Consider the following 19,502-nt stretch of genomic DNA (forward strand, 5'->3'; position numbering starts at 1 on the left):
CACCCGCGCTAACACACCTGAAGTTTCCCAGAACGAACTTCATTCCCCGAGGACCGATCTTGAAGCCGCGTCTGGCAACATCTTGAATGGAATTGTCTTCATCGAGCATAGAAGCGTCGACGAATGAATACACCACAAGACGCCGCTGAGCAAGTAGAAGAGGCAGTTGGAATCACTTCGTTTACATCGTGCAGATGTTCTTTTGAACTAAGCAGTGTGGCAGCCAACTCTCCACGGGAGATCGACTGCTTGCACGCCAACGAGAAAGGGGGACAAATTGCAAAAGACAAGAAATCCTGACACTGTGAAGATGCAGGGACAGATCTGTGTCGCTATGGAGAAAGACACCGCGGGATGTAAACGGGGCATGTCTGCCTTACCGCTGTACGCCTCTCAAAAAGATTTACGACGTGCGGCGTTGCCACATGCCAAGCCTGCAGTAGTTTCACCCGCGACGTTCTGGTGCTAAGCTGGAGCATATATTCAATAAATGACCATTCATCCGAATCCTTGATCACTGATCCCATGTGGGATTCCGACATGCGACCAGTGCTGGTATCTAGCACCACCATGTTTGCGCATCACTTTGAAGCCCTCGACCGTTTCTCTGAGAATGCAAGGCTGATTTGATTAAAGTAATGTCTTACAAAAAAGCAATGCAATACTATCTCAAACGCTGCGGCGCAAATTAGGGAGGTGGTCAGCCCGAGCCAGTGGGAACGGTTCGCCAGTGCCCTCGTGACTGGGTGCTTGCGTCATTGCTACAGAAGCCCTATCCCCACTGTGCCGTATGCTCAGACTCTAATAAAGCCACAGGAAACGAAATAACTAATAGCATTAATACAATGGTTGAGAGAATCGCGAAACCTAAACGAGAATCGCTGATCATTTCAGCTCGTCGCGCTCCCGTGCCGCGCGCATTATGAGCGGCCGTAGCTGGCATCCTATTAAAAGCATACTGTGAATTATAGAAACACCATTTTAATATATTCACTACTTTGATAAGGTGATTCGGTTGTTTTGTCTTGGCATTTTGACTTGCTCTTCGTATCAGGACTATCAGTAGTTGGGTCTGCAGCCTACTGAACCGCCAAAGGATGACGGTGCTTTAAGATAATTCCAGCTTGAGTGGCTGGCTGCCTTGAGCTTTTAAGTAATGCCAACTCCCCATCTATATGCCGTATCTGTCTTAATTCTTCTTTCTTGTCCCCTTATTGCCTGTTGAGTTGGCCACAGCCGACATGCTGTCCAACCTGACATACTACTCACTTCTCCACGTGCAGTGCTTTCCCCCCTTTTCTCTGCCAGTGTCAGCGCGGAATTCCCTTAATCAGTTCTACTTTACTCACTATATTGTTCTCCTCTAGGTGAATTAACAGCGCCTGGCCTGACTTTTTCCCCCTAGCAGATCCTTGTAGACCAGCCTGCTCATCAAGCTGCTAATCAAACCTGCTCCGTTCCTGATCCCAGGCCTTAAAATGGCGAGAAATTTCCACGGGAATGAAGATGATTCCTCCCGTCGTTGTGCCCTTGAGAGTAATTTCTGTTTGGCTGGTCTTTGTAGCCCCATTAACAATTCCTCTTGCTGCTGCGTTAGTGTCGGGGTCCGATATAGGTAAGGCCAATTATTCCTTGAAACGTGCTCTTGGGGGGGTCAGACGCTGTGATCTGGAAACATGAGCCACTTTTTTCCAGGGCTCCAGAGGAGTTAAGGCAGCTGGGAACAAAGGGGCAGAGATAGTCCCTTAGTGCTGTGGTGCGCAGCAGTACAATGTTGCTCTGGTACAACCAACTGACACCGCAAATATTAAATAAAAGCAACTATTGTGTATATAGATAAATCAAAGTGAATTCATCAAACAAGGAAATCATCTGCAGTTGACCCGGCAGCCAAGTCAGCCCTGCCTGGAAGGCAACTGGGTCGGGCTCCCGAATGGTTGCAGCCAGGCGCGCACACGACCGTTCGCACAGCAGCACAAGAAAATACAGGTGTCCCCAATAAGAAAAAAAGAATTGTGCAAGTAGTAGTTTTGCCTTTTTATGCTTGTTTGACTGTTTTATGCTTAGATTTCAGTTCTTTGTCGCTTTAGTGGGCCAGGGGCACGCACGTAAGAGCTAAACTGGGCTCACCTAACTACAGTGCCGCTCCTGACTGCTGTGTAAGATACAAACTGTGAGAAGCAGACGAACAACCGCTTCCAATAGTCCAAGGATGTGAAAAATGAAGCTTGTGTCCAGGAATGTGGATGACTGACCACAACCCTGGCCCACTCGGTTATGATATTGAATAATAGAAACGAATACAAATTAGATGCTGCTCTGCACTAGGGTTTGTTTACTGTGGCGACAATGGACAGAAATTCAGGAGCAAATTGGACGACAGGTTGGCTGCTTAACCTTTGGCAGCTCATGTACTTCAATCTTTTGGATGCATCTGTAGATTCAATCAGATGCTCCGTTTGCAAAAAACTGAATCCATAGGAGTTATTCTTAGTGTAGAAGGGTGCATTTCATCACTATTTAAATACATGTTGTAACAGCAATCTTTTGGAGATAATTCGTGCAATATATACCTCAAAAAGGGAATTCCATTTTGGATCCCTCTACAGTGCCCTTCACCTTCTATATCCCAGATCCAGATAAACCAAAACATTCACGGCATTTTGCTCAAGCTTTCCCTGACCACGTCGATCAGCATGAGTCCTCGGCCTTAGGCCAGATCAGCGTGAACTGCAATTAGCCTGAAACATCTAGAGTGAAAGTGGTCGGAAAACGGCTGACCGTCCCGCTTAGTCCCACGTACCCTGAGCACAGTGACACAGGTTCCGAGAACAGATGGGTAGATGTAGTAAATAGCTGGACTTCGCTGTCAATGCGTATGCCACCTAAGTGCACCTGACTAGATGCACACGCTACACAAGCATCTATCCCCTAAATATGTTCCCCAAACATTCCCTTTAATCAATTATTAATTTCCAAAACGCATTCGAGTTCATTAGACTTAAATGGGGAAATCTTCTCTTGATGATCGCTTGCGCTGTCTGACTCTGCCTTGAATCGGACAGCCGTCAGTCTCATAGCCAGCCCCAAGCCTGGCGAGACTGCCGAGCACTCGTGACTACAAACTGTTACATTTCCATCGAAAGTGTTACCCTTTATCTCTATTCCTAATGTATTGGTTCTTTCACCGCTAACATGGTCTCTGAAGGCTCCACCTCAGTTCTATTGTAGTGCGTGTGCACTACAACACAGGACCTGCCCCATCTATACATGCTGCGCTTCTTGCTGAAACTGCTGTTGCGAAGCAACACCATGTGCAAGCATAGATAAACTCCCCCGATGCAGGTGAAGCGTACTTATATCTAGGGTAGTGACCCCATTTTCACCTAAAGGCTATTGTTTATACTGTGTAACGAACCGTTACTACCAGCCCTGCTTCAACTCCAACCTTCCAATTTTGTCGTCTGCATTGGGCCAGCTATAGCGTAGTGTCTACGGCGTTGGTGTACGCACTTTTACTGGCTTGCCGCTTGCATACTAAGGGACACGTAAGTATTTAGCAACTGTATACAGTTCTGACAGGTGCAGAAAAGCGGGGGTGGCTGTGCCTACTTGCGGGGCCCAGAACGCCACCCCTTCCCCACTTCCAAGCACTTGCGTTGCTGTGCGTAGGGCATCTGAGCACTGGGAAGCAGTGCTGCTGATTTTTGGAACAATCTAGGCAGCCAAAGTATTTTGACTCTGTTGCAGTTCACAGCGGTTCTCGGATAGTATCGAGGACTCTCGCTACAGCTACGGATTGGGGCGGACACCGTCTTTAATGAACGCTCCCTACCACTTTTGCCCTAGGGGCAGTTTTCCATTGTTATTGTAAATGCAACTCAGGCCTTAGTAGTGTTTGCATTTACTGTTAGCCGCTGGGGCGCAAGGGTTGCTCGCTAGGCCGAGATAGTCTGCAGTGGAAACTAGGAAACTCACAAGAGGCCACTCCGATTGGAGAAGTACTTGGCTCTGCTAAGAGGCTTTTTATTATCTAATTTACTCTAGGCAAAGGAGGCACTGCGGGCTCACTCATCAGCAACAGCCCTTTTCGCTCGTTGTGCACCTCACTGTTCCATCTGTGCCCCTGTCATCTGAAATTTGGAAATCCGCCTGAACCCAACAGCACATTCTACTTTTGTAATTGGATTGTTGGGGATCCATGCCGAGGAGGGCCAGGTGATGCAAGCAAGCCTATGGAGCTACTGGCTAGCGTCTTGTCCAGCCGCTGGTGAGGGTGAGTTTCAGTCCCTCCGTGCCCTGAAATCAAAAGGTCGCCAAACCACCATTAGTTGTCATATTAGTTTTTGCACACGGTGGTTGGAGGCTGCCTACAATCATGCCGCATATCCCTGCCGCTGTATCAGGAAGAGCACGTATGCGCTCCCGATGAATGATTTTGATAAAATGATCCTCAGAATCCCTCTCGGACTGTCGATTTCCTGAACATTTTACGTATGACTGTAATTTTTCATGGCATCTGCGATTCGTTACACGTTTGTCCAAAATCTCAGTCTCCTTCAGTTGCCCCTGACTGTCATGACGTTGCTGGCGTTTTGTAGGGCTCGAGAAAACTTCGATAGTTTTGTTGCCAAATTTTAGGAAAGCAACAATAACGGTATTAACCCACCCTTGGGGCGCGCGCGTCAACGCGGAGATAATACCAACGCATTAATACGCGGAGGAACAACGAAGGGCCCTGCGGATTCATAATGCGAAAACCGGCAAAGCTACCATTTAACTCCTTTACATCGGAGGCTCAAAAATTTCCCTTCGGGTGTCTCACGGTTTGATAACAGGTTTGAACGGTGAATGGCCTGCCATATTAGTAATGCCGGCATTTCCGGACTTACCAAAGCGTAGAGCTGCTCCGCTCGTGCAGGACACTCCCGCTTTCTTTCTGTAAAACGGTGTGACCAGCACGCGATTATTTGGTATTTTTTCGAGTCCTTGGCTTTCTGAAAGACTATTACGTCAACTGGTGTATCACTGGCACCGGCTGCTAGGAAGAAAGAACTGCTGAAACCAACGGGCGCGAGTACTGGCAGCGATGAGCCTTCTAGCAGCTGTTTCTTTGCTTTCGGTCCAATGGAGTTGTTCGTCCTTCTTCAGTAAATCTGTTGGAGGGGTGGCAATGCGAGCAATTTCATTGGTGAAGCTGAGGCAGTAAGATGCAAGAGCAAGGAACTTTTGAAAGCCGGTGCAGGCGTGCACGAGTGGCGGCCACCCCTGAATAGCCGGACTTATTTTTAACCTTTAGCACATCCCTATCTTTCCTCTGGAGGCCAAGGTCTGCTAGTGCTACAGAGAGTGAAGCGGTAATGCAGAGCGGACCATTCAACAAATGCACGTAGACAAAGCCTCATTTGCTTTTGTTTTGGACCGGAATTCATTGCGGCCACAGGGTGGCATAGACACGCGGTCAGGCCAGGCTGGTGAAAAAGCCAGGTATCACCGCGCGTTCAGGCAAAAGGCGTTATTGAAACAACTTCTAGTGGTTTAGGGGATATTTTTTCTGATTAGCTAATTCGGCATTGCCTTCTATTCAGCATACCATGCTGCAGACAGCGTGACATGGGCCTCACATTTGTTATTCAGTGGCTGTTGCTGTCCTGCCTAATAGTTATTGCGTGCATTTTGTTGTTCTTCTTCTTTGAAAACTTCGATAGTCTCAGGCAGAGGCAAAGCAGGAAAGGGGTTGGGCAAAGGGGGTAGGAATATGCACCGAAAGGTGCTGCGGGACAGCATTCCGGGTACCAACAAATTTGCTATTCGTCGTGCTCAGAGGGGAGGTGTAGAAACGCATCTCAGGTCTCGTTCGAGAGGAGGTCAGAAGCAGGCTGAATATTTCCCTTAACAGCATCGAAGGCTCCGTCACCTACACCGAACACGCGCACACAGGAAAACCGTCACAGGTAAGGAGATCGTGGCCTTACTGGGCAGCCTGCACGCATGCAGAAGTACGATTGTCTACAATGTTGGTGCAGACACCAAGAGAACATTCACGTGCTCTCTAATGAGGTGCCTTGCAGCATGCAACGTGACTTGCTGCAACTCACGTCAAGCCACTACCACTCTAAGAGGTGGCCTGACGCCCCAGCCGGTGAGCCGCTGTGCCCGGAACGTCCATGGATTTCAGGAGATAGCAGCTGCTCTTTAGTAACTCTCACATTTAGTCTTCTGGCTCAATTGCAGCCCACACTCCTCAGGTAAGGTTGCGGACACTCGTTGTAGTGGTGGTGCACCAGGTGACGAAGGTTCATGTTAAGCTTTCCCTTGAAGCCACCAAGCATGGCAACTAGTCCTCGAAAATTTCATAGTTTCTGCTCATTAAGCAAGCATGTCACGTTAAAAAGTTAATCGCCCACGCACGCACAGGAGTCCACTCAATCGGGCTAGCGTATAGCGGAGAGCTACATCGAACGCACCCCTGAAGATCGTACCCTTGAATATCGAATGCAGATGATCGCCTGCATGAATTGATTAGTTAGAAATATGGTGTGTCTTCGACGAAATGCATCCACCACCACGACGACCACGCCGCCCGCCGCACGCTAAAGGAGTTTCAGCATTGAAGAATCGCCCACAGCTTCAGCCACCGGGAGGAAGTAAACAGCCACGCTAGTAAGATTTTACGTGGGATAAATGGAGTTTTTTTCCTGCAGGAAATGGCCGAAAATGTACTAGGAGCTGCGTAGGTCTCGACTACGATCTAGCCTCCCCAGCCCTGCTAACCCCATTCGATCCCAGACGAGTCGGGGAGGAAGACGCTAGTTACCATTACCATCATGCTCATATCGTAGGAAAAAGCCACTCGGGTATAGTATCCCATTTTGGACAGGTGTGCGTGTTGCTTGTGTTCAACTCCACTCCTTTCCACCTCATTCGCGCAATTTTCAATTGGCGGGCCACAGCACCTCCGCCACCCGCGGCAATGGCACTGTCTCGGGTTTGCATGCGCCTGCCTTTAATTTTTGCGGCATTCTTTGTACTTCCGGCGTTTGCTGATGTACAAAAGACAAGCTTCCCAAGACGTACTCGTCCAATCCAGTTGATTGTTGTGGACGTGGACGGAACCCTCACCACACCGGAGGGTGTTTTTGCGCGCCAGAACATCGAAGGGTTTATCCTGGCGAAAACGCTAGGCATTACAGTTGCATTTGCTACGGGAAAAGATCCGAAGGCGACCGAAGACGCTATTGGCTTCGATACGCTAGAGGCAATTGGCTATTTCGGCTTTCCTGGGGTGTTTGTGAATGGCGCGTACGTAGTGGACGGGGATGGAAATATTATCTCAGATGGTCCGCTGACTTGTAGCCAGAAGGAAAGACTTCTGACGTCTTTTGCCACTCATGGACTCGATAATGTCTCTTTTGGGAAGACACCGCCCGGGCCGGTCCTAGGACTGAGAAACCCAACCTACACTTTATTCTATAGAGCAGTGGTGAAAGCCGACCCCGCGAAGATTGACGAAGTGCTGCCGCTTTTGAAAGAAGAATTTGACGGAGAGCTTGGATTTGCGAGGTGGGCGGCTTCTGCCTTCAGTGCGTATCGGTCTGAATTCAACAAGGGCTCCGGGCTGCTTCAGCTTGCCAGTTGTTTGAGCATTGATTCTGGGGATGTCCTGGCCCTGGGAAACGCGGATAACGACTTGCCCATGTTCAAAGAAGCGGGCGTAGCAGTTTCTGTCGGGGACGGTGAGGATATCGCCAAGGAGGCAGCTGACTATGTTACAGTGGAGAGCAGTGAGGGCGCATTACTCGCTGTCGTACAAGAAATCATGAAGCTTGGATATTATCCACTTGCCTCTCAACAAGCTAAGGAGACGGAGTGAGGCGAGTTCTTCTATGAATGCGTTTTTATGATTTCCGATGGGATGAGCCTCTTCAGCGCATTCAATTCTGTTTGAATGGATTCCTGCAGCTTCGGAGCAGCTGCAAAAGTTGATTTCAGCTTCGACAATACACTTTGGTAAGGTTTGCACCACACTTCTGTATTTTACTGGCACTGATAGCTTGTTGAAACTCAGTTGGTTGCTTTCTTCCAGACAGTGATCTTCCCTGTGAACATGGGGAATACAGTTGCGCGTTTTGTCTGCTAGACTGTTGTGTTGACTGATTCGCCAGTCAACACAACAGTCTAACGCACAAAGCGTACCTTGCCTTCCTTCAGAGATTAGCGTGATTTCAAGTGACCCACATTGAGCGAAGTCCATTGCACGTTGAGTGAAAGCCATCTTTTCTTTGGTTTTGCGACGGGCAATCCGTTAAATGGCTTTTTCCCTATAAGATTACACTGTTATTTTGCCAACATGCATTTGGCGTTGCAGAACCTCATTCTGTTGAAATCGACACCCTATAGCTTAAAACATGAGGAAAACAAGAAACCAGTACGTGTTGCCAGGTGGTGCTATGTATAGCTGCGCCGAAATGCAGTCTCGAAGTTAGTGGTGTACACCAACCATAGAAGGGACTAGCTTGTGTGCGGAGAGCACCCAGCAGCACAATTCCATACGGCGGTAGCCGCGTTAATGGGAAGAAGCGGCGTTGACTGTAGTGGCCAGTAGGGGCGCTTTCACTTTACACCTCAAAGAAGCCTTGTATACTGCCTTGGCTTAAAGTTGCATCAAGCTTTACTGAGATCGCCGCCTGGGCCTTTGGAAGTTTCAGCTTCGTTCTAGATGGGGCGTTTTGCAGCTGCTGGACAACAAAGGACTGGCGATGCCTATAGGAGAAACCATGTATTCGATCCGGACAGAGGGGTTCCAAATACACATATGGCTACGGGGACAGTTCTCAACCTGCATGCCATTTAGTTCAAAGGCCCTTGAATCTGCTGAAAAGGAGATAAGCTTCTCTATTTACTAGTGCACCTGCAACCTGAAGTCTCTGGCTGCTGGGCGTCTATGCGGGCCGAGAGGACGGGAAAGGCATATGGCCTTGTCTTCAGTTTTCACCGAACATGTTCCCTGTATCTCAGCACCGCTACCTTCGCGTTCGCTTTTTGGGAGTCGTTTCCAAGACAAACTTAACCAGCTGACTGAGTGGTTGTTCTATCGTGAAGCCGCACTAGCAGTATGCGCCATCAGTTAGGCTTGCTCTACCTACATGCATATGTATCAACATATGCATATAGGTAGAGCAAGCCTAACTGTTGTTGAAGCAACAGAGGCTGCTGTACCGCTGTGCCTGCCAACCACAACATCCAACGGGCCTTCGCTGTGACGAAGTGTAGAAGGTGATATTACTTCTTGGAGTCTTTGGCTAGGCATCCGTATTTGCAATTAAGGGAAAAGCCTTTGCCGCGATAAGCATTGCAGTATCACCTTTCATCTAGCTACTTCAGTTCCTCATCGATTGCTGCAGTTCTCCGCCGGCAATGTTCATAGAGCCAACCCTCTGGAGAAGGGAGGTGCAGAGACCCATTGGAAAAGGCTGAATGAATATTTAACATTCCCTGAAGTCCTCTGTTCAGGGCTTTGGCTACTTCGTTTGCCTGCATCTTGTTGCATGAGGACATTGTGTAGTGCTACTGTCCGGCTTCGCTGTCAAAGGCAGGCAAGCAGTTAGCTGATCTTACGGGGATATAAAGTAGCTGTTTTGCGTTCTCCAACATAGCAGGTGCATTTTGTCCTTCTAAGACCGGGGGCGGGAGGAAATAGAGCCACGGAAATGCGGAACCACAATGCCGAGCGCCGTCGAGTGCCCATAATACAAGGGAGAGCGTCGCCGTACATAATGCAACTGGGTTTGTTCCTCAATAGAACTTGCGCTTAAAAGGACTTGGCCTGCCAGTTACGCAAGGGCAAATAAACGATTTTGTCCGTATTCTACTCTGTAGTGCAAGACGTAACAACCAGTAGTAGTAACGCTGTAATGAATGCCAATCTGGAGTTCGATGTATACTGTGGGAGGCCCCAGCGAAAGGCAGTCAATATTGAGCCCCATTCGGCTCTCGTGGACGTAATAGGGCCAACAAAGCGCAACATGTGCGCTATAAGTTGAAGGGGCGAACACAGACTGCGGATTATTTCCTCCTCTCGTGTTAACTTAGCACAAGCGTGACTTTGTTGCTCTGGCATTTAGAGACGCATTCCGCCACCTATGAACCAGTGAAGTTTTCAGATGCAGGCACCATTGCTACCGGCGTTGAAACAAAAGCTTACACGGAAATATGGACAATTATAATGCAACGTGCCAAAAAGCAACTGAGTCCAGCACAAATGGTCGCACGAAGGCCTCACAGGTCTACACAGCCAGTAGTACTCACGAGTGTATCTCCTTCAGCGGGCCTACGCCGAGAAGAGTTTCAGTTTGATTGGAATACTTAACGCGCTAATCAACAGTGCAGTCGTTCATCCAGGGAAATCTCCTATGCCATAATTAGTGCCACGTGCCTCGAATGAGCATTTGAAACGGGGAAACATGAAAAAAAAATGCATGCGCTGCTTTGCCTACTCATTCCAGATTATGTGCACTTTATGCCGCATCTCACCTAAGCTAGCCTAAACTGTCTCACCTAACCTGACTGCACACGGGGTGGGACGTGTCTCATGGGAGAATGAATACGTTGTCATCTTTTCAATCTGCACTCAAGCCGGATGGTACTTGGAGAAATGGTTTCTTCTGCAGTCTATCTTCGATGGAAGATTAGCGGAGAAGTTATTGTCGACTGCTCGGGCTGGGTCGCCTCTTATCTGTTGTACTGCTCACGATCCAACGGTCAACGGTCAATTCCGTCTTAGGGGGCGGTTTGCCGGCAATGCGTTGGCTCGGTCCCAGTGTAGGAAGTTACCTAAGGATCTGAAGTTGTCTCTTGACATCGGCATTATGGCCTAAGAAAAAAACTGCTGCAACTTGACACATTTAAACAAAATACGGAAGTGCCGAAATATGCCCTATTGGAGTTCTCTATAGGAGTTCAGATCCTCTCCGCTCCGGCATGATGTTCCCGTGCGGACTACGTAAGTGCATTGTGTCTATTCACTAAAGACACAGAAGTGCACATTTAAAAGCAGAGAATATTTTCCGTCGGAACCCCTGCCCTTCAAAAAGGAAATCGTGCTGCACGAGCGTGCGAGGCGTACGGACGACCATTGGCATGGGCAGCCCCTAACCCTGGGCCTAGCTGCACTATGAGCTAAACTTGTTCTGCTGTAAAACAAAGTTTCATTGCTTGCTTTGTTCCTAGTTATACGGTAATTGTACTGGTTCCGAATTAAATAGCCTTTAAAGGCCCCTTGCACGCAACGTTGTAGTGCTGCGCGCTGCAGCGTAGCACTCCTGGGCCCGCTGCACAGTGACCACCATGCCATAACGTGGCCCGTAGAGTGTATAAACCATAAGATCCAGTCGCTTTGTGCATTCTATCTCTTTTACAGTTGAATTTGTTTTAGGCGCTTCTTTCTGGGTCCAAAGGGAATCCGCGGGCACCATATCCCGGCACTGCGTCGATGCTTCCACTCGAAGCCGCCGACATGCAAGCGAATCGAATCGAAGGTAGCTTTCATTCTTAAAACGAAGTAAAATACTACTGTGAAATTGCCCTTGTCTACAAACGTGTGGCTTATGGTGCCTGGACGGAGCAGTGCCGGTGCAGACTTTGCTCCTCCAGGCTGGAAACAGTTCGGTTTGCATAATGCTGGCTGCCGTGCATTTGTCATACTTCACACGCGGTGTGTATAATCTCACAGGATAAATGTGTATGCACCTCAATAAGCTCAACCGCTCTCTCGGAAATGCACAACGCCATGGGGACTACTCCATTTGGGGTCGTTGAGACGCCGATAGATGCCGTGCCTGCTGTGGGAGGTCTTTATGTCAGCAACAACACCAGTGTGAAGTCTTCTGGGGCTTCCATTCCCTCCGTAGGACTCAACGGACTGCATTCGAAGGTTCTCTTCCGTGTTGCCACCGCGTTGCTGTTGCCAATTATTTTGGCAGTTTCTTTTTGCGTACTCCAGAGGGCGAGAGCGCCGCCGCCGGCTCCAATGCTGCGCCGCCTCGCTAGCATTGACGGAGAAAGCACGGATTCTCAAAAGGGAAGCGATACTGAAGAGCTTTGCGAAGAGTTGTGGGCATCGTGGAGCCCCCTTCGAACAGATTGGGACCAGGCCTCGCCACCATCCCCTTCCATCTCAGAAGAAGGACTTGGTGAAGCGCGTTCTGCTCTAAAAAGACGAAATACCAGTAGTTCCCAACTTGAAGAAGGGGTGGGTGGAGTAAAGATCGCTCGTCAAGAAAAGTTTCCGATGGATTTGGCGGTGGGTCTGGTGGCAGGGAATGGCTTTGAATCACCGGAGATGTTGCAGCCAAGACCATCAACTAGTTGTCACGTTAGTTCTGCTCAGGAAGGCCTGCAGTTAACGGGAGTTCAGAACAATGCTCCTACAACTGCCCAGCCTGGAACTGCCTCACACAGCACACATCCTGCACTGTCACCAGACGGGCAGACCATGAGCGGTATTATTCAGTGGATGGACGAGCTCCTACAAGAATATGGAGAGGAGCTTGAGGAGCTGCACGGTGCTTCGCGTCAACTTGTGAAATTAACAGAACCGGCACCCAGCATCGCGGCGCAGCAGTTTGACATCGCTGGGACTGCCCAGCCAGTAGCTAACACCGTGGCAGGCCACCAGGCCAAAGGAGGCATAGACTGGTCAAACGAGGGTCATGGCAATCACCCATTACCCAGCCAAGGTAGTGACTACTAATGAACTGTTAGGTCACTCTTGATCTGCACGATAGCCGTCACTTGCCTGAAAACAATGAAAGCCCTTGCCGCCTTTCTGTCCTTCTGTATGTGGCCCTGTGCAGGCTGGGCTTCTGTTGCTTCTGAGCAGTTGCCATTCTTCGCACCGCAGGGCAATTCCATGCTCCTCCTTGATCTCCCTGTTCAGGCTGTACATACAACCCGCGAATTTACGGATGGCCAGCAACAATCTGGAGGCCAAATTCTCCCAGGCGAACTTCCAGGCGCCTTACTACCCACTTATGGAAGTGGTGGCCAGCAGATAGATCTCCAGACCATTCAGCAGCCACAGCAGGCGTGCTCATCTCATTTCACTGGAGGCCCCTTTAAATCATACACTATCGCGTTGCCTTCGTATACGATCTCTTCTGTAGACCCAATCGCGCAGCCTGCTCAACATTGGGGGCCACAGGAGTTCGAGCCGCAGCTATCAACACAGCTCGGGGGCTCCGTCAGCTCTGCACTGTATTTTTTTTACAGTGAATAGATTTGTCGTTCACAAGGGCCATGCTAAGCGCTTCCACAAGTCGTGCAGCCTACTTGTGTAGTTTGAAGGTTGCTTCTGTGCCTGTTTTCGCCCACTTTCACTCCTTCTTGTGCTGTATCCATTGCGCTGCGTCCGGGTCAAGTGGACTTTGCCATTCCCGTTCATAGGCAGTAGTAGATGTCTTTGGTTGGGCTCAGGCTATACGTTTCATCCCTTCGAGTGGGCGTCATGACTCTTCTCTCTCGACTAGCCTCTTAGCCCACGAGCAAGCGTCAGCCGTGAGCGTGATCGGTTCCCCGAAACCGCCGCCGAAACGGACTGCTGCTAAGCGATCAGTAAGCCGCATCACTCCTCCAAAGCTCCACGGCCGTAGCAGGGAACATGCATTGAGTCCTCGCATCGAGCCCACCAGCCATTGCCCTCTGATGTAGACAATAGTGGTAATGATTTCAATGCTAATGCAACAAGAACAGAGACATGCGGGCTTTCATCTGATTATACTGTTCTACCCACTTACATCCTTTGCCCACTTTTCCTCATTTTAACTTTTCAAAGCTATCCGGGGGGAGGGTTCGTCGTCTCCAGCCTTTCGTTAGTCCCAGCACTCATATGCAGCGTGCACGGAAAGGTTGATACTCATGCAGGGCATGTGAGTTCGCAATGAGCTGAGGCCGGTTCTTCTGCACGTATTCTGCTTGCTTTCTCGATTGCGTTTTGTCACTATAACCGACTAGCAGCAAAATTGTTTCTCATGCCTCTTGCGTGAAGGTCCCCAAGCGTACACAGGAAACTCCACCGCCAGAACCAGGCCGCGGTGGAAAAACAGACTACCATAATCAAAAAACAGACTATCATAATCACCTGTTTTATCGGCTGCCGAAGCCCGGTGATTTTAGGTTACTCAAGCCATTTAACTATGCAGAGGCAGTAGGGAAACGCCATCGTGGGTGGCTCATCAGCATAATGCTGCCGCTTCGGGAGCTACTCGTGAAGCCGATACTCGATGCTGACGATGCTTTCCATGTCATGCGCTTGACCGGGGAGCTTGTAAGTTTCGAACTAGTACATGGGCATGATGGTAAGCAATATATGTTTCCGGGAGAGTTGGTAAATCTGCTGGGATTTCGGTTTCTTGTGGTAGATTACGTGTGGTCTGCTTGTGAAGTTTTGGGGACCCTTATGAATATGCACTTGTGGTGGGACGCCTACATGGATGAACTTTTGACTGTTCCGGAGATGATGATAAGCCGCCCAGAAAAATCACGGGACCATGTGGCTCTTGCGGAACGGCTCCTTACCGCCTTGAAAGTGTATGGAACAGGAAGACGTCCTTGTGCCCGTGAAATTGTTGAGTTGAAGCAAGAGCTCCTGTGCAAAGAAACCAGCCCTAGAAGGTTCAGGTCTCGTCTGTGGGACCCGTGGAGACACGACAACATGCGCTCGCTAGGAAGCTCTTGGTCGGACTCACATTGACTCATCTGTGCATTCCATCTGTGGCGAAGCCTCCGTGGGTTCTACATCTCACTAGATCCTCAGCGGGTTTCGGAACAGCGTAAATACGTCAGGACTGTTGTTTTTGTACACACGATGGGCATCTTTCAGGGAGCTCTCAACTGTAAGCAGAAAAGGCGCTGTGGGATAATGCTTATCTCTCAGTTGCGACCTGCTCTAGTTTATCCATCGAAAAAATTGTTCTTGGGAAGACAAATGAAGGAACGCCTCCCAAAAGAAATCGGTGGCCGTTAAGTAATGGTTCCGTCCAATGGTTTACGTGCCCAACTTACCGTATTTATATGATTGGAGTGTGGGCATTCAGTGACACTGTTGCAAAGCCTATTTTATGTAGGGGGCGGCCTGCACGTTGTTTCTCTACCGTTTTGAATGCCCAGCGTCACGCCTTGCGTAGTCAGGTGAGTTTACATTAAATTTCGTTTCGGCATCTCTAGCATCAATTTTTGGAGTACACCGTGGCAACGGGATTCATTCTAAAGTTTTATGCAGCAGTCGCGATCCTGCTAGTATGCCTGCAAGACTATGTTTACTGTAGCAGCACCAACGGGACCACCAACCACTGCTGACGTGTGTTGCTTTGTGAAGGGGAAATATGTACTAATGCGTGTGGATTCAATTAGCAGCAGTGGCGAGTAGAACAGCCTTCCGCCTTATCAAGTACGAACACCAGATGCAACATCAAAAACGACACAGGAGGTTGTGTGACCGGGAACCGAGCTTTTGCCAAAACCACCTCATCTATTTGACCAGTATTTTTTCATGTGTCTCGTGTTTTTCTTTTTCTTGGTGCCCTCCATATATCGAAGCATGATATTCAAGGCTTTACAGATCGGTGCATTTATTGTGAAGCATACATGCTCAAGCATATGTGTAGACTTACCAAAGCTGATGCCAAGCAGTGTTAGGGGCACCTGACTACTGCCCGACGATTTTTAGGGTGGAGAACGGAGAGTCGGGTTACTTAACTGCTACAGCTTTTTGGGGGAAGTGATTTTCCACATAACAGCCTACGTAGTAAAGGCCTCAACTGCGGCAGCAAGCCCGCATATATTTTACCGGACTGAGCCACCATAGTGCAGTAGCCAATCGCCGACCTACACAAGCAGCTGCGAACAATACTGCGGATGAGCGTGGCGCGCGCGTGTGTTTCGGCACTGAGCCCTCAGAATCGCTGCAACAGATGAGGACCGAAGGTTCAAGGGCATCAATATGCCGGGACAGTCATAAATCCACCCCTAGGCTGCCCGCCGAATTGCGTAGGTAGTTTAAGGTAGCTCTCTTTGCCTATCACTCATCAGCCTAGGCCCCCAACCAATATATCAATAAGCCGGCTTAGTGTGTGCCAAGTATCTGAAATAGCAAAACCTCACTAGGCGTTACGGGTGAGTGCAAGGTCGACGGTCAGGCACAAAGACTGTAGTCTCAGATCGGCCGATCGTGATCGCCCACTGGTGAAGCTTCTGCACCCATGGAGTTGTGGTTGTAAGGGTCGCCATTGCGCGCTCACATCCATTCGATCTGAAACAGTGCACTGATACATCTTCTGCCCTCTCGCACCCTAGCTGGGTTGCTCCTCCCCTTCTTCTTGCTCGGCTATTTTGCAGCCGAGGTGCATATCATCAACGCTTCATGCCGGAGGTAAACGCAATCCAAATGTTGCAGCTACAGCCCCAATTTTAATGACATTCATTCTGCCTCCTTAGCAGTCGCACGGTGAGTGCTGTTCGCCCCCAAAGCGGACGGCTCTCCGTAGCTGAATACTCTGGCTTCCCATCCCTAAGCGAGCTCCATACAGTCGTTGGCTGTCTGGGCTGTACTTACGTTCCGCTTTCAGCTGGGAATTTCCCACTCCGCAGCTTAGCACCACTACAATCGTCTCGTCATACTTGGCGTAAGTCAACTACTCCCCGACGGTTGCCCTTCTTAGCTTGCGAGGGTGGGGAGGAATCTTTTCCAGCTGCACACACAAGCTGAGTGAAGGGAGAGATGACTCGTGCAAGATGCAGTTTAGAGCAATGGGGAAGTGGCGCCGGTTGGGAAGTCGTCCGATGCCGCCGCTTGTGGGCGGTAGCACGCGCTAAAGTGGGAGTTTATTGGGGGCAGAGTTACAACAATAAGGAGGAAATGTACAAGAGCGAACAACGAGGGCAGTACCAGGCAGCTTGGGACTGCAGCTTCAGCCGACAACCGAATGACCCACAGAGCCCTCCAACTTCAAAAGCACGCAGACAGCTGTATTTATCCCCCCCAAAACTTTTGCTTAACAGAATGATAGGGAGCCTCAAGGGCAAAAGAAACTCGAAGCTTAAGAAAAAGAACATGCACACGTGGTTGAGTTAACAGCTTCAGACAAGGTCTGGGGGGAAGGGACTGCGGCGCGTATTACAGGACCGTTGCCGACAGTCAAAATGCCTGCGGCTACGTTTATTTTGCGACTAGGGTTCTTTTTTAAATCTGATTCCCTACTGATATCAGCAAGTGCTAACAATGATCTGCGCCATCGTCTAGTGCGTGCAGAGGAACTGCTGCCAGAGCTGCCCAGTACGGACGGCGATGCTTCTTCATACAATTGCGAAACTTTATCTGGGGTTAGGATGTTAGACAACGAGAACATATATGCATAAATATGCGTGCATAGTGCTAACATACATGTATGCAACCATTTTGCACGCCTAGACTGCGCATAGATTTATCTAGGCACAGCACAAGACGGGAAGGCCCCATGATAGCAGCCGACGGGAACTGCAGAGCCGAAGTCCCTGTTGATAAGAACCCATACGATAGGACAAAAATGCAAAGCCTTTTAGTGCAATGTTTCGACCCAATTAAATATTCTCTACTGTGCAGCTGTTGAATTCCCTGAGCAGCGGCCAACCAACTAGCACCACCACGGCAGCTGCAGCGCACGGGTACTGACCTATTCATTGCTACATCAGGCGACTAGTCTGTAGGCAGTGGTGCATATTATTAATGTCTTTTAGGGACAGATCACAGGCATGCCTGAAGACACCGTTGCTCGCACAACGGGCACTGCCACACCAGCAGCACTAATGGAACGCGAGGAGACACAGGAGGTGTCAGCATCAACGAAGAGCAAAACTGACCTTCTCAGGAGGTTTGTTGAAGCGGCACGTAGAATCGACGTTTCTTCACTGCTGCTATATGCTAACGCCTTCCTGCTGCAGCAGCAGCGCCAGCTGCACCCACCGTGCTTTTTGCCCTCCAGCCGAGAGGAGGAGAGGCTGCACCAGCAACTCCTGCTATGCCGTGAAACACTGCTGCAGCTGCTGCAGCAAAGCGCAGCAACAGCAGCAGCAGGCGCTGCTGTTGCTGCAGCGATCCCTGGCAGTGGCTGCCCCCAGAAGGACAACCGGGTGTTAATATTCAACCGAACCACAGCAGAGGCTTGGAATAATTTGTTGCAGGTACCCTGGCATTTTTATTGCTGCTGAATTGTACTTGCGTTTGCACATTGGCTTGCTGCATCCGCTAAGATAGGCAACGATGTGGTCACACAGCTCGCGCTGTTACGCTACTGCTGTTCTGTTCTGTGCCTGCTTTGCTGCTGCACGTACTGCACGTTTTTCGCTGCCTGTGGCTGCTCCTGGCGCATCAGGGTCTCCGAAATATTCTACACAACACACTGTTACAGTCGAAGCAAGCCCCACTGTCGGAAACTGCAGCTGTTGCAGTAGAAGAGCTGCTGCAGGATGTAGACACCGCCTTGCGCTACAGCCGCCGCCGGAAAGGGGAACTGAAGAGTGAGCTGCAAGAGTGGCGACAGCAGAACGAAGGGTATACTGTACAAGGCCATCAGAGTTGGTCACAGTACCAGCGCATGCAACAGCAACGCCAACAGAAACAGCAGCTGCACTTCGTGCAAAAAGAAATCAAGGCTTTAAGAGACCACCTAAAACGATGGCAGCATCCCAAAAATATCGATGCCGAGATAAATGCAGAAATGTCACTCTCTGCCAGTGCAACAAACGAAGCATCGGCAGCAGCAGCCACGATGGCAACCATGAATGCAGTACACCCCCACCAAAGTAACGAAGAAGAGTCCGACTTCTCCAGCAACAGTCTCAGCAGGAACAAAGACAGCTCCAGTGGCAGTGATACCTGTAGCAGCGGCAGTAAATACAGCACTGGCAGAAGTAGCAAGAGCAGCAAAAGCAGCAGTAGGGACAGTAGCAATTGTAGCAGCTCAAACAGCAGCAAGACAAGCAGTGGCAGCAGCAACGGAAGCAGCAGTGAAAGCAGTAGCAGCAGGAGCGGCAGCGAGAGCGACAGCCACGCAGCAGCTGAACCTCCCGCAGCCAAAGCACCGGCAGCTGCGTCAGCACGTAGCTTGCCTCCAACGCCGCACGTACATGAATAAACGTGAAGCCAGCGATGATTGACAGCAGGCTCAATGCAAGCAGAACTAGAGAGGAACGCAGGATACGCAAACGGCATTCTGAAGCGCCAGTCGTACGACGGCCCACATATCCGCTGGCGTCGCAAGCCTCGTAGCCTACGTGACCGCTGCTCATCATACCTCACGCAGTTTTCGCCGACCGTCCTAAGGCGCTACTGATGCTTGTCTTTACTTCTTTTTCGTTTCATATGCTGGTTCTCCCCAGCATGTGTCAGTAAAATAGTTCTCACCTATCGTTGCGTGCTCACCCTCCCCGTCCCTAACTGGGTGGGGGAGGGGGGGGGGGGGGGGTTTAAA

The 19,502-nt window shown here is 49.8% G+C and overlaps 3 protein-coding genes across 3 annotated transcripts; all 3 read left to right on the top strand.

The window, feature by feature from the left end:
- Window positions 1-6,973: 6,973 nt before the first annotated feature.
- On the top strand, window positions 6,974-7,873 carry EAH_00022560 (hypothetical protein, conserved; the record flags this gene model as incomplete). Its single annotated transcript, XM_013396941.1, has 1 exon — window positions 6,974-7,873. One exon carries the CDS (start codon window positions 6,974-6,976, stop codon window positions 7,871-7,873), a length of 900 nt encoding a protein of 299 aa, XP_013252395.1.
- A 3,903-nt stretch (window positions 7,874-11,776) lies between these two features.
- Window positions 11,777-14,749, top strand: EAH_00022570 (hypothetical protein, conserved; the record flags this gene model as incomplete). The annotated part of the gene is made up of 5 exons (XM_013396942.1): window positions 11,777-12,737; window positions 12,855-13,240; window positions 13,474-13,611; window positions 14,045-14,162; window positions 14,418-14,749. The coding sequence occupies 5 exons, from the start codon at window positions 11,777-11,779 to the stop codon at window positions 14,747-14,749; spliced, it is 1,935 nt and encodes a 644-aa protein (XP_013252396.1).
- A 2,447-nt stretch (window positions 14,750-17,196) lies between these two features.
- EAH_00022580 (hypothetical protein, conserved) lies at window positions 17,197-19,166 on the top strand (the record flags this gene model as incomplete). The annotated part of the gene is made up of 4 exons (XM_013396943.1): window positions 17,197-17,295; window positions 17,770-17,903; window positions 18,015-18,213; window positions 18,405-19,166. The coding sequence occupies 4 exons, from the start codon at window positions 17,197-17,199 to the stop codon at window positions 19,164-19,166; spliced, it is 1,194 nt and encodes a 397-aa protein (XP_013252397.1).
- Window positions 19,167-19,502: the final 336 nt, after the last annotated feature.

The sequence above is a fragment of the Eimeria acervulina genome, genomic scaffold (genome assembly GCF_000499425.1).
Source record: "Eimeria acervulina Houghton genomic scaffold, Eah_scaff166, whole genome shotgun sequence".
Lineage (NCBI taxonomy): Eukaryota > Apicomplexa > Conoidasida > Eucoccidiorida > Eimeriidae > Eimeria > Eimeria acervulina.